General features: G+C 36.9%; 1 protein-coding gene across 1 annotated transcript in view; it reads right to left on the bottom strand.

Moving 5' to 3' along the window:
* TRHDE (thyrotropin releasing hormone degrading enzyme) overlaps positions 1 to 15,778 on the bottom strand; it is a 330,613-nt gene that overhangs the window by 20,615 nt on the left and 294,220 nt on the right. Inside the window, exons 13-15 of the mRNA XM_053465546.1 lie at positions 14,862 to 15,009; positions 12,834 to 12,931; positions 7,590 to 7,697 (exon numbers count right to left, since the gene is read on the bottom strand). Coding sequence (XP_053321521.1) covers positions 7,590 to 7,697; positions 12,834 to 12,931; positions 14,862 to 15,009 — 354 coding nt within the window. The remainder of the gene's footprint in view (positions 1 to 7,589; positions 7,698 to 12,833; positions 12,932 to 14,861; positions 15,010 to 15,778) is intronic.

Here is a 15,778-nt window from a genome sequence, read left to right as displayed (position 1 = left end):
AGACAAGCGGGGGGTCGAAGAACAAGCCAAGGTCAGGAGCCAGAACGGGTAGTCATACGAGCCAAGGTCAGGAGTCCAGAAATCCACGTAGTCCAAAAGGAGGCAGGAGTCAGCACCAGAATGGGAGTCAGACAGGCCGGGTCGTACACAAGAATCAAACACTGGAAGGAAGGAAGCACTCACAGGTCCGGAACCACAAAAGGGCAACCAGCAACTGAACTAGCTGGTTAATATAGTCACAGCCTGCAGGAAGAGGAGGGGTTAACTTGGACATAAAGTTGGAAGAGGAAGGGGGCGCGGCCTAACAAACAGAGAGCCATGAGGAGTAAAGCCAGTGCAGGTAGGCCGAAACCCTGAAAACCTCATAATACATTATGAGACATTGAAAAAAAGCTTGCTGATTTAACTATAAATTGTCCCACATATTCTCTAATTAACTGACTTTTTTAGGGGTGTGTCTCCCATGGGGTCAATTCAGTTACTTAACAAATTAAATGTACATCCTATGGTCTGTTTATTGTATTTCAAATTCTCTGAAATCATGTTTATGTTTTTAGATTGTTTGAGAAAATGGCAGTCACTCTCATTAATTCTGTCATTAAATAGTAATAGTCTACTGCTGTGATGGATTAACTCAACATTTTATAATTTTAATAATTTAAAAATTAAAGAGCCTTATTTTCTTTCTTGTTTACTTGAATTTTGTTTAAAAAATGTTTGCTTGCTTATACTGCCATTCTTTTTTAAATAATATATTCCATCTGAGTTTGTGGAGTTCTTACAACTGCATTTCAGTGATGTCAACCTTTTACCAAGCACAATAATAAATTTTGAAACAACCATGTCATTTTATATAACATTTATTTGTGTATTTAGCACAACAGCATATCAGAGAATATTTGCAAATATCAACTTCCATGATTTATGTTCCTTCCCATTAGTCCTGAAATAACTGCTAATTTAAACAAAATCTAGAAAAATGCTTTGTTCAAAATGTATGGACAGCTATGTTTCACTGTAATAAAGATAATTTGTTTTATATATTTCATAATTGATATCAGCCTGGGAAAACTACTCACATTAATAGTGTACAGTGTTCCACTAAGACACACACTAAGACAGACACAGTTATTGTCTCTGTATAAGTCACATTTCTATCTTCTACTGAATCACCAACATTTAACATGCATACTTTATATACTGTTATGCTGTTTTTCTTTTAACTTCACTAATTGCATATTCAAAGTAGGATTATGACAGGGTTGCTGGGCTGTGAATGAATTATGTAGAAAATTGAGAGCTCTACAAAAATCAATCCCAATGTTAATGGTACAAAGATTTCCCTTTTATACTATCTCAATAGTAATAATAAACCACACATAATTATTCTGCTTAAATCATTTCATAAAACTGTTTTATTTATTTTCATTTATGGTTTCCCAAATATGTGTCTTTTTTAGAGACAATTTAAGGCCAATAGGCCAATAACTATACATTGTTGACTAGGTTTAGCTATATAATTACCGTATATGAAATGTATATTGCCTGTATACACAATTGTATAAAAATGTATTCATGGAGATCAAGGGAAAACAGTTGATCTATGATGCAAAACCAGGGGAGGTCTGGCACCTTTTTTCCTTGGGGCAAGTACAGTCCTTAAATAATCGGCATAGAATTTACATATACACTCTCTTATTCACACAAATACACTGAATTATAGCTCATTTAACCTTACCTTGTCATTGTTAATGTTTTAGGTAATATATTCAAAATCTTAGTTCTTGGTATATACGTGGTAATACTGTATATAAATACAGTTTCATAAATGGACTTCCTATTTCTATCTAAAAATAAGATTTACACTTTTGGCAACACACAGAACAGCAGTGTTACCTACCTAATGCTGAACCTGATAAGCCACTCCAACTTTCCTCATTAAGCAAATCAAAAAATTGCAAAAACTACATTTCAATTCATTTTACACGGGTTTTCAAATAGAAGATATTTGTGACACAGTGAACACTCACCTGATGCATAGGAACCAGCTAGCAAAACTTACTCTTTTCCAAAACCTCAAGGACTGCAAACTTCCTACCAGTACTTGTACTAGTAGTGTCAGGAGGTCCACTGATGTGAAGCAGTGGAGCTTGCTGGATGGTAGGACCTAATCCCTCTATATTATTCTCTGGGTTCAAGTAGGCTAAATTGCTCCAGACACTGAGCCCTTATGACACAAAAAGTGACAGAAATGCTTGGGAGCATCAATGCATAGCTGCATGTTTACACAAATACTTGGTAAAAAGAGAAAGGTGTGTGAGGGCAAATAATCAAATAAAGCTAAAGCATTGTGTCCTATGTGTAAGTGCCTCTGACTACTATTAAACCCATCTTCTCTCAATCAGAATACAGAGCACAAACTGGAATTGCAATAACAGGTATAAACCTTGGGCACAACAGTAAGGGTAGTGTTAACGCAACTGAAGAGACTCTCAGAGTTGCTTTGGGAGGAGAACTAAGATTTTGGTATGTTTGGGACATCCTTTGTTATAAAAGGGACTGGGGTTATAAGAATGAATTCATTAACAGATGGTATTGATATTATTAGAATTTATTTTATAAGCAATTGATATACTATTATGCTCAGTATTGACACTGAACATCCATATTGTCTTCTTTTAAATTGCTATTTTATAAATGTTCAGTAAATGTTATTTTCTTTATATAAGTGGTGGTACCATATCTGGATACCTGGGAACTTCCTTGTGGGAAGGACCAGGCCAGGACTGCCCGCTGACATCAGCGGGCGTTCCCTGAGGAGTTCCCCCTGAAGTCAGTGGGAAACACCCCCATTTAAAGGGAAACAGGGCCCTGTCAAGACCCTGCTTCTGTGACCCGGAGGATTCGGGTCTTGACCCGGAGAACTGGAGTAGTGGTGCTTCACCCGGCAATCTCCTGGTCAAACCCGGAGAGTTCCCAGGTATGCACACCTGGTGTAGTATCAGCATTCGGCCCCAGCCCTGGAAACTGCCAGGCGTGGCCACCCCTTTAAGTTGTCTGCCTGGAGTTGAACTCCTCTCCACAGCTTGCTGTTTTGTTTACTTGTGTGTTTGTATTTTATGTACCTTTGCCCTCTTTCCCTTATACATGTGAGGATCTCGGTTCCTCTCTCCTTTTCCCATGTCCCGGTTGAGATATCCTATCCTTGCTTAAAGGAGAAGCATCTGAGGATCTCGGCTCCTCACTCCATCCCCTGTGTTCCTTGTTCCCTGTCCTTTGTGGTGTCCTGTACCATGTATGTCTTGTCTGGTTATGTTTAGAATCCGTGTTCTATGTATTTATGTTCAGCTGTGTTGGTTATGCTATATCCATGGCTCCCTCACCTGAAGCCTATGTCATACCACACCTGACCTAACCAACAGGCTTCATATCCCTGCCTCTCAGTAACAGAGGTGTGAGTTAATTAAGTTACTTTGGAGCTACAGCTCATGCTGTCTCTTGGATTTACCATTTTGCCTGCCTGTTACCTTTTTGACCTGGACTGCCTATTGGATTTACCCCTTTTGTTCGATACCCGTCCCAAACCCTTTTGGATTCTTACCTGGACTATTCTAACTTCATACTCCCCAGCAGTCTGTATACTTGATATGCCTCCTACTCTGCTGCTTATGGTGAGATGTATCTGCTTTGTTTAATATACCTATATTCAAACATTCAGCTTTTGTCTTTTTTGTGAAGTGTGTCTATCACTGTGTGCGTCCTTACGCTCCTGCGCTATGGACTCCAACATCCAGTAAGGGCTGAGATATGATGAGCCTGACATGTAGCTCTCTTATCTTGTGTAGCACTGAGAGACAAGCATTCAATGATAACCACAGATCATAACACACCTTCACTAGGAGCTGACAAAAAAAGGAAGTTACAGAATATAATGATAATTTACATATTCATCATATTTTTGCAGCCAAGGTAAATAGAGAAAACATCCTTCAGACGTGAGTCCAGGCTTAGTGCTGCCTAAGTACAGTATTTCTTTGGCGCCTGCCGTAAATAAGACGCAAACATAATAACACACAAACATGTTCTAACACCCACACGCTCACTCTAACATTAAAAACGTATGTATGCTACATACAAACACTCTTTTTCCACTCAACACCACACACTGACCCTAACATATGCTAACACTCATCCCCAAACATATGCTAACACCAAATATACACACACACATGCAGACATACACTAACAAACACTCATATGCACTTACATTTGATGGTGGATAAGAACCATTCAGCCCATCCAGTTTGACTAATCCTCCAGATGTAAGACTCTGATCCTAGTCAGTTCTCATCTTAGACTCAACATAGCTTCATGATTATCACATGCATGTTTAAATTCCCTCTTTTACGGGAATCAGGAACGTCCCAGCCCTCCTCTGCTGATATTAATTATTATAGTCGATTAGAAAGAAGTGAAAATGTCAGTGCGCTAAGCTAGTCACAGGCTCAAATAATACAAATGTGTAATACGAGGCCAAGTGTAATACGAGGCCAGCAGCAAGCTGCTGTCCAGGGGTTAATAGGGAGGAGGTTTAATTGCACCTCCCCCAACACATTAATAAGGTTTTGGTATCAGTATAAACTGCTTTGTGTGCCCACTATGTAGGAGGTGAGAGTAGGTTCTCACCCTATTGAGAGTGTGCCTTGACGTGGCGGGTGAGCTTAATTATGCTTTGGCCAATTCATATAACCAAAACCTCTCATTTATATTATGTTTATATATTTGTTGCCAACTTTATTAGGGTAAGAAGCGCAGACAGTTTTTGTTTCTTGTATCAATTAGAAAGAAGTGAATACAATCATAAAGTAATGCAAAATATTTCAGGTTTACCAAATGACAACCTTTAAAAGGGACACTCCAGCCATTATATGCACTTTAAATGGACAGTATAATGTCTCTGAACTCCTCTCCCGCAGGGCATTAAGTAAGGGACTAATGCATTTGGCGGGAATCTGCAGAATCCCCTTGTGAATTTGCAAAATGGGCTACTTGAAAATGTAAAGACACCATGCACCTATCATAGGCATATATATTATAGGCATACATAGTACATACATATTATGCAGGGAAAACTCATACTAGGTACTTGGGCCTTTTCTTACCCTAATAATCTGCCCTGAAGGTGGTGTGTTTGGTCTAACACATCACCTAATACGTAATATACTGACCTTCAGTCAGCTTCTGCACTGGCTCTGTGAATGCATCGGGGGAAGGTTTAACAAGGCCCCCATGTGCTTGTATGGACAGAGCTCTTGTTGATTGTTGAAAGGGGTGAAATGTTGGAACCCGGGGGGGGGCAGTAAGCATCAGTTTCTCTTTAAGGTAAGTACATGTGTTTCTTTTTTCAGATTTGAAGAATGCATACAAAGTACCTTCAAATGCATTCATTGCTCAGGGGAAGTTATGGGACACTAGAGTGTCCTTTTAAGATTTATTTATGAGCCAACTGGAAACATTTTAGACATTATTTATAAGCAGCATGTGCATGTTTTTGTGAAATGACTTCTAGAAATTCCATGTTTGTGAAAAAAAATCACCTGCTATCTTGCAGTTGCAAACTTAATGGATCATCAATACGGATCCCTGAGGTACCCTACTAATAACAGCTCCTTACCTACAATAATTCCTTGCATTCAGTGGATAAGGGAATTACAACATAAAGCCAACAGCTTCCTCTATGAGAACTCTCTGCCACTGAATTCATTATAAAAAGGGGCATTTTGTCAGAAGTAAGAACCTGTCCCACGCAATACAATGTAATATTTACTGCAATCTTTGTCACCAGTCGTTTGGAAAAGGGGCATACAGATAAGCTCATTTGAACCCAGCAGCACTACTGTAAAAACAGATTAACTTATTACTGTTTACTTTAGGAGTCATAGCAGTAACTGCTAAAAGTTGTACCTTAAATACGCCACAACAATTAGAATATGTCTAGCTGAGCATGTGGTATTTGCCTCATATTTTATTCACTTCAACTGTCAGTGGTCATAATGTTATGGCTCATCAGTATGTATATTGTATGTTTATATGTATTCTGTCTCCTACATGATTAATCCACAACACAGACTTAATCATGTGGGTTTAATCATGTAGGACACAAGAAGGCCCTCCATAAAGAGTTGTTAACAGCAAACTTAGTCCTTAACACTTGCTATTTTTGGCTTTCTTTAGTTTAACATAACCCAAACCTAGACTATAGAACAGTTTAACTTGCCCCCTGTGGTCAAGAATGTCACAAATTCTGTCTTTATTATGTCTTGACCATAAATTTAGAAATACCCAGAGATGATCTATGAAGATCTACCAGTGCCCCTTTATGGACTGGGATGTATTTTTGACTACACAGATCATAAAATTGTTATAAATGTAATGCATTTATTCCCATACTCCATCAAGGTTTGTCCTCTTTCAATAACTATGAACAGAACCTTAGAGCTACACATGGATAATTGTGTCCATGGTTTCAATAGAACATCTTCATCAAGAAAGAGGTCTCTTATCAGTGTTGAGTTGCACAAAGGAGTTAGAAAAAAATAAGAGCGAATAAACTTCTTTTGTTTACCACTGATTACCAAGTTATACAACCAACCTGAAGTAGCTTCAATAGAACAACATTAAAATGTCAGGTTGCCTTTCAACATCAGGGATGCAAACTATGAGCAATGTAATGAATATGGATGCTACACCTCAGTATAGATTAAACATTCTCTAATGCATTTATTCTTTGAAATATACTTAAAAGTGAGATTGCTCCTTAAATGACTAACAATCAAAATGATGCAAGCAATGTTTTCCTTAACTCTACTGTACTGAAACAATGATTATAATCAAGATGCAAAGGACAGTAACATTAAACTCAAATATATATATATGTGCTGTAATAGTTTATTCTTACAATAACATATCCCAAAATGTATATTTTATTATTTAACCCCTAGACAACAATTATTGAAAAGAAGTGGTCGGCAGAAAAAGTAGGGAAACATTCGGAGAGCGTGAGAGAGAGAGAATGAACAAGTGTGAGAGAGTGAGTGTGAATGTGGGCACCAGGCAATGAAATTTGTTCCCAAAATTAAAAATGCCCTGACTTTTCAGCTGAACTGAATAGGCAGGGAATAAAAATTAATTTTCTGAAAATGATTGGCCCGAAAACAAAGTGAACAATTTTTCCGAATGGTTTTTGGTCCATTTACACAGGTCGACTAGATGATATGATTAAAATAAAGGTATCTAAAGAAAGCTTTTCTTGACCTGTAAAAAAAACAATATATACTTCGCGTGGGTACAGCAAATGAGAACAAAATTACAAATAAACACCACATAAATATTAAAATAGCCATTGTCAAGAAGTGTACAAAAAACTTAAAAAACAGTATTGTCAGGAAGGGATTAAAACTGCCATTGTAGCACAGCAGATGAGTATGTGAGGATACACCACAGGAAGGTGATTTGATTAATCGCGTAATATCATTTAGCAAAGATAGAATTGTATTTACTTGTTTTATAGTATTATTGTAGATACTCACCGGTTCCTGTTGCTGGAAATCCAATCTGAGATCATTGTTGCTGCTTTCTGATGACACTGCTTGTTGCCAAAACTGCAAGCCAACATAATAACTTCACGTCTGAGTTCTCTATAGTGCCATGGGAAAAATAAAAATATAAACTCAGTTTGTACCTGTTTCTCTAATGTATCTTAATAAAGTGCTACTGAGTTTACTAATTATAATATTACATAATATTATAACTAACTAATTTGTGATTAGAAGATACAATTTTAAGCAGCAGATTGTATCAGCCATTTAACATCTAAACGTTATATTATCCTAATGCTGGTTTGTATTTCTGTAATTGCAGCCATACAAAGCACAAGATCGCAGGCTTATTTTTTAATTAACCATTAGCATCAGGCTACAGCTTTCATTAATACATTTACCTCCTGATATTACTTTTTATTTTATGAATCTTGCAGGTATAATATTCAAATTACAGTTTGTGGCACAACAAGCCCATAACTTGAAATTTAATTTAATTTTTTATAGACTAAATGTGCTTCTTGCAAGACAATCTCCTTGACAAGTACATCTTTGTGAGCATTGTATAAAAATCATCAGTGCTTTAAAGACACAGGCTGAATACACAGTGATTACAGTAATAAGTATTTCAAAACCCAAGTAACCAATTCACCTGTACACGAGGAAGAAAGTACACAATCAGGTTCCCTATTGGATTTCGATTACACACTACACATATCTGAATCAGGCACATCAAAGGTTCTCTTGAGTTCATCACAATCGGATGAATGACTTCTTTAAAAATATATATATTTTGATTTATGTAAATTGAGAGAGCGAAATGGACTTGGATCTACACAGCCTCTCTTGATTTGATTATTTTTTATGCAAAATGCATCTCTAGAGGTTTGCAGAAATGCAGTGTCCCTACAATTGGGAAACTACAATCCCAATTGTGCCATAAATGGATAGGGATTTTGAACAAATGTTCATGGGATTTAGTGGTTGTAGTAATGAAGTTGGTAAGGAACTATCTCTGGTCAGATTGTGTAACTACATGAATGCCAAACTTCCATCATTTGACTCCCTTTTTCCAATGGTCTTTCAGGAAAAGGGGGCAAATAAATCTAAGAGTGATCTTTCACACATGCTTGCCATAGCACCTTTTAAAGTTACATGCTGGTTAGTGTATTTCTGAGAGCTGTGTTATACCATAAGTTTTGCTCTTCTAAGGAATATATTCAACAGTATGTTTCTAGTAGCGAGTAGGTTCACTTTATCCACTTAAAATGTAAAGTGGGGTTCTACTGTAGATTGTGTATACCCTGATATATATCAGTTTGAGTAACATCTTCGTGTGTTTTACTGCATTTAGGTGAGGGATGAACATATTTGCTATCTTTATTACATTTATTAAATGCATTAGGTTTATTTCAGGTTTTCTCAAATAACTGAAACGTCAAGCTTTGTTTGTATTACCACCATGATTATATAAAACATTTTGACTTCATTAATTAATTCCTCAAACAGTATTTGTTTGAATAATCTATTCCATCTCTTGCAACCCTAAATGCCTGTTTTCAACTAACAACATCATCCCTAAGCAGAGCTGCCATAAGATGTTTTGGGGCCCCCTACAGAACAATGATCTTTGCCACTTCCCCATATGACCCCTCCTCCCCAGATGATCCTCCCTCCATACCATTAGGATTTTCTCTTCTATTCATGTTTTTTTTAGTGGCAAAAATGATGCAGACAAGTCGTTTGGGTGCACTGACAAGCCATTTGGGAGAAAATATGGCACAGACAAAGTTGGAAGCATAGCATTGTCCAAAATGTCTTGGTATGCTGAACCATTAAGAATTTGCTTCATTGTAAGTAGGGGCCAAGTCAAACCCTGATTTCAATCATAAAGAGGTGTGTCCCAATACTTTTGTCCAACTAGTGGTGCACAAAGCAAGGTCCACAAAGACATGGTCGGATGAGTTTGGTTTGGAAGAGCTTGCTTGGCCGACACAGAGACCTGACCTCAACCCCATCGAACACCTTTGGGATGAACTGGAACAGAGATTGTGAGCCAGGCCTTCTCCCCGTCCAACATCAGTGCCTGACCTCACAAATGCTCTACTGAATGAATGGGTGCAAAATTCACTCCAAAATCTTGTGGAAAGCGTACCAAAAAGAATGAAAGATGTTACAGGTAATCAGGAAAGTTGAGAAGTCTCTTCCGAATTTGCAGATACCTTCTTCACCCTTGTGAGGGCTCCCCCCTCCAGCCCCTCTAATTTTTGAAATAGGAGACTTTTTCTCCCAGAGCCTCCCAAAGATAGTCAGGCCCCTGACCACTATAATGGTTGTACCCCCTAATGGAGGCCCTGTCCCCAAGATACACCTCCTTCCAGCTTCTCTGCCTAAGACCTTGAGATCTATCCAGTTTCCATCAACACCACTTTACTGACAGTCCTAACCAAAATAATTATCATAAATTATCTCCTTACACCTAAAACAAAAGGTTGCTTCTCCTCACTTATCTTCTTGGACTTTTATGCAACCATCAACACCGTTGACCATCCCTTTCTCTGGCAAACCCTTTATTCTTATGGCATCTTTGATAAAGCTTTCATCTGGCTTAAATCCTATCTCATTTTCCACTCTCAGTTGGTTTTATCGCATGTCTCGGTTCTGGGCCTCTAGTTTTCTATATCTACACCTCTTCTCTTAGAATAATAATTATTCAGATTACAGTGCCACCTCTACACTGATGAAATGCTGACCTCTCGTGGCCTCCCCTTCACTTCTAATTTGACTTTATGAACCATCTCTGAAATTGGATCCTGGATGGTATCCCATGAGCTGAAGCACAACATTCCCAGTTCCTGACATCTGTTACTGTTGAGAATTTCAGATTCTATAAAATAGACTAAATTCGCTTTCTTGGTGCCTCTGCTCTCTCCTTCACCTTCTGCCCATAGTTGATCACGAAATCCTTTTGCATTGACCTGTGAAATATCTCTTGAGCTCATCCTTTCCTCACACCAGACACTGCTAGAATGCTAATTAATTCCCTTGTCATAACCTTTCTGAATTATTGAGGCTTTATACTAACTGACCTCCTCCTCTGTCTTTCACCATCCCGATCCACTCTGAACACCCCTGCTAGACTGATTTCCTTATCCCAATGCAATTTGATCTGCTGCCCCACTGTGTCAGTACATCTACTGGTTCTTTTATACTTTCACCTACAGATTTCTTAACAAAACTGCACCCCATATTTATCTGCTCTAATCCCAAAATACTCTACTAACCATACATTCTGAAAACAAATAGGTTGTTCTCCACAGCTTTGAGATGTCCAGGCCACTGACTTTTCCACATTACCCTCAGTACAGCCAAATAATCCTCTCCCAAACAGCCCATTAACCTTTGTCTAATTCCCCTTTAACTTAACACATTGTAAGCTTGCAAAAGCAGGACTTTGTTTTCTTTTTATACCAGTGTGTCTTAATGTGTGTTCATGTTATTGTCTTTTTTGAATATCGTCTGTTTTAATGTTATAGTTTTCACTCTCGCCTATTGCAATCTGCTGGTGCACCATAACTAAAATATAATGTTTTCAATCATGATATATAAAAAATAAACATAACCTCATTGCATCTGATATATATTTTTACATTTTAAAGGATAGTAAGATTAACAAAATGTAAGTCAATCCAACCTTTTTTTTCTTAAAATGGTTTCATTATGAAATGCACTTATCCTCTTTGGAAATAATCATTTGTAACAGAAATAGATGTGCAGGAAACATATTGACAGGGCTTGTTTCATTTATACTGAATGCTTCCACTTGAAGACATGTTAAGAAAGACTGTCAATTTATAAATCTAACACTAATTTAACAAGCAACAGGGAAGCAATGAGAAAACAAGAATTGTGTGTTAGTTCCAATTTATTTTGGATCTAGATTTTTCTGTCACAAATCTTACCATTGGCAGGTGGTCATATGCTCAGCGTATATAACTATAGGTACAGTCTAAAGATTAACAATTAGAATTTTTGCATGGAAGGAATTTAATTCCCATGTAAACACCAGCCATACATTCTCATGAAGATATTCAATATTTCAAAAATTATTTTAATAGCTTCAAGATATATTTTGAGAAAGTTCAGTCAACTAAAAGGCTTTGCAAACGTAAACATTTCTAGGATTTGGTAAATGAAGTGACATCTTCTTTTGTATGTGCCAGCATTCTGGTACCCAGTGATAAGCATACGATCGAATCTCAACATCTTTTTGAGGTCGCAACTCCAGAGATAAGCAGAACATTGTTTGCTTTAAAAATATCATGCAGGGGAATATAAATCTCAAAGATGCAGGGCCTTAGAGAAATGAAATATCAAACAGGAAAGACAGGAAAGAGGAGCATCATGCTGCTGCAGTCATACTGTGTAACACTAATGGAGCTTTCTTCTTTTGAAGCTGTATTGTAAGCCTTAATATTAAAGATAAACTCCCTTGGGATTCAGAAGAGTAACTACAGTAGAAAATGTGTGACTATGAAAAAAACACAGGAAGAGACAAATAGTTGAAAGCTTCAGACTTATCCTGTCAAAAATGTTTTGAACTCTTGCATTTGATTTACACATAAATAGTAAAAAAATGAGTCTCTAGATGTAAAAGAGAATAGCGTCATGGTTTTATGTCAGACGACAACTACATGTCTTCATGCACAAGTACACAGATGCTAGTTGATGCAAGAAGCATCATATGATGTTTAGTCAATATGTATGTATAAAAGTATAATTCCATATAATATGCATTATAAGTTAAAAAACAAATGTGTTAGGACCAAACTGGAAATAAAAGTCAGCCCGAATAGCGCCATTATTACGTGGCACGTATTTGCGAGCTCTTAGGTCACTCTAAGCCATGCTTATGTAAACTCAAACACACTGACCAGTCTTAGCCATGCTGACACAAACACACACTAATATATACACCAGTTTATTTAGCCATTTACACACACTAAATTTCCATGTCACAGTGTGACCTCTCAACTTACACTCTTTCTGTGAAAATGCTGTATCCAGAAGTAACACATCACATATCAGAACACACATATATATATATGTGTGACATACTTAGCAATTGAATAGCTGCTAAATAATTCCACCATCCTATCAGATCCATAAAATGCATATTAGTTAAATTACTACATGCAAGAATAATATAAAGAAGAGATAAAGAAACAGCAATACTCAGTCTGGTAGGAAGTCTGGATTACTGATCCATTGTGTCCATTAGATGGCCATCCAAGGCGGAAATACATTGTCGCTACTTGCTTTAATATGTACTCCTGTAGAAGTAAAATCATGATTTAAAGCAATACTCTGAACACATTTGTTATAACAAAACGCAGTTCATTCAAGAAGTGAAGAATTCACAGCTCAATAATTTCATTTTAAATCAAACTCAAATATTTCCGTTCATTAGTCATTTGAGCTAATAATGTACTGTGTATAAAATATTTTTAACATTATCACACGTGTCAGTGGAAGGAAAATCTATTTCCAATAATGGCTTCTATTTCATTATAGGAAATATTAGGCTGGTAAAATAAATAGCTTATGGCTAGACTGCCCTTAAATCATTTCAGTAGTTACCCATGAACCAAAACAAGAGAATAGGCTGTCAATACATGTATACCACAAAAAAGGTTGGTTGAAAAGCTCTTTAGAACAAAATGTATACAGGAGAAACAAACCATGTTTGCCATCTTAAAAAAAAAAAAAAAAAAAAATAAGAGAATGTAAAGATTTGTTTAATGTATCAAGATGGTTTGCTGTTGTACAGTGCTCTCCAGGCACATGATATTAGCTGTAATCTTTACAACAACACATAATAATGTGCAAAAACACACCCTTCCTCAAAAATACTCTCTAACACAGGACAAACCCTGACAAAACCCTCGCCATGGTGACTAGAAACCACTTTCTGGTGCCCAGGATTTTGCAGGACTAGAAGGTAAAAATCAGCCAGGGTTGTCATCATGCACCTTGCACTTCCCTAATGTGCATTACATGACCGTGCTGGGCACCTCACACCCTCCACAGGAAAACATAGGGTGCCGGATTCACAGCGGCAGAAGATAATAGTGTGGTGTTATTATGCATTATGTTGTGTGTGTTACAATATGGCAGAAGAACGACTGTGTATGTCAGCATATAGCGTGTGTGTACTAGTGTATGTTGTTAGCATGTATGTACATGAGTGTAGAATGTTAGCCTGTGGGTGTTTCTGTACGGTGTTAGTGTGTGTAACTGTAAGAATAATGGTTAAACATACATGCTTGAGTCTTTCTAGTGTAAAACACAGCTTGTCATGAAATACTGATGTAACAGCAGTACTGTACAAAGTGGTGCAGCACTAAAGGAAGGTTTGTTTTATGTTGTATTGCCCCAATAAGCATCCTTTAACTGCAGACCAGGGGGTAATAAATGAACATAAAAGCATTATTGGGTAAGAAAAAACAGTTGGCTCCTAAACTGCTTGGCTGGCTCTTAGATCCAAACAAAGCTTGTATACCTCTGCTCTAATAGCATAACTACTTGCTAAGGTCTTTTATTGGACACTATAGCTTCTACAAATAGAAAACCCCAAAAGATGGTAAACAAATTATGTAGTTGTTTCACGGTCATTCAAAATTGTTAGAATTTAATATATGTTTTTTGTGAGCTTTTTTTTATGTGTGTTGCATTGCAACAATGTTATATGGAGTGAAAATACTTTTTGTGTTTTATTTGCCAATAACACAAGTAATTAACATGTTGTTGCTTTTTCAACTGTGATCACATTTAGTATACATTTTATCTGTTCAAATATTCTAGCTTACATTTACCTTAATAATCTTAGAAAGATTGGCATTGTATTAGAACCTTACTTTACAACAATACCTTACTTTACACCAATACTGTGGAAATGACTAATCTGTCGTCACTTTTTAATTATATGTTTTTTCCTTTTTTTCATGAGCCGTAAGGCAAAGTAGACATTGTTTCTATCACTTTCCCTTCTATTCCATTTTCATATATTGTGTCTCTGGAATGTTAAATTCATGTAGTTATTAAAATACTGTGCTTTCCATGGTTTTGTAATTTACATCTTTTTCTAATTTTGATACTTCATTTTTGCAAAATGAGTCTTCCAGAAATTAAAACAAATTTATGTTTCTATCAGAATGAAACTAACTCCATTACTTCATAGTAGAAAAAAAGTTTATGCTTTACACTGAATATACTGTAGTCCTCAGTTCGGTCCAGCAATTTATCTAGAGGATAAAGTGCTCGGCTTGCTGCATGCCATGGAAGAAAATCCTTCTCTTCAGAAAGGTATCTCAGAATCTCCAAAGGAATATTTTGAGACAAATATCCAGCTCTGTAAAATTAAAAAAAGGAATGTTAAATATGATTTGTAGTGAAGTTAATCTACATTATGTTTCTATACCTAAATCTTGCAAAATCCAGAACAAATACTGCATAAGCAAACTGAAAAATGCCATAAATGTATAGTCTAATGAATGATAATTAGTAATACTAATAATACAATTATATTCTATGACAATCTAAAACTGTAATAATCAGCATAAGCAATTGACTGAGGCATGCCTGGGAACTCATTGGGTTAGGTGAAATGCTTCTGGGTCCTGGGTCTCCAGGTTACTGTCTTATTTCTCCTTTTTCTCTAGAGCAGGGGAATGGTGTTTATCAATGCCCACTCCCAGCCCAATTGTCCTCCTACTTTTATTTATTGCCATCTGGGGCTAGCCCGGCCACTTCCATAGCTCACACATGCCTCATGCAGGTAGTCTCACAAAGCCTCTCCCTCAGAAGAACGAGAAGCCTCAGTAGCTTGCCATAGGAAGTTCCTAAGGTATGTTTTTGAACATATAGACAACAGAGATACAGGGCTCAATTCAATGGACCTGACTAAATTGAGTTGTAGTTAGAACATACCCAATTGTCGTTCTATACACAGTATGAACATACCAATTCGATTGCATCAAGTCTTCTGGATGTAGAGTTGTGGGGACAACTACTTTTATCCAAGGAAACAAATTGGAGAATACATCTGGATAGAATAATTCAAGCAGGTTCTGTTGCAGGGTTGGCAGTTTTACTTTTGGAGTAGCAAAGCATATTAAATA

Source organism: Spea bombifrons, chromosome 4 (genome assembly GCF_027358695.1).
Source record: "Spea bombifrons isolate aSpeBom1 chromosome 4, aSpeBom1.2.pri, whole genome shotgun sequence".
NCBI classification, from domain to species: domain Eukaryota; kingdom Metazoa; phylum Chordata; class Amphibia; order Anura; family Pelobatidae; genus Spea; species Spea bombifrons.
Note: the sequence above shows the minus strand (reverse complement) of the source record. Positions and strands in the feature narration are given on the sequence as shown.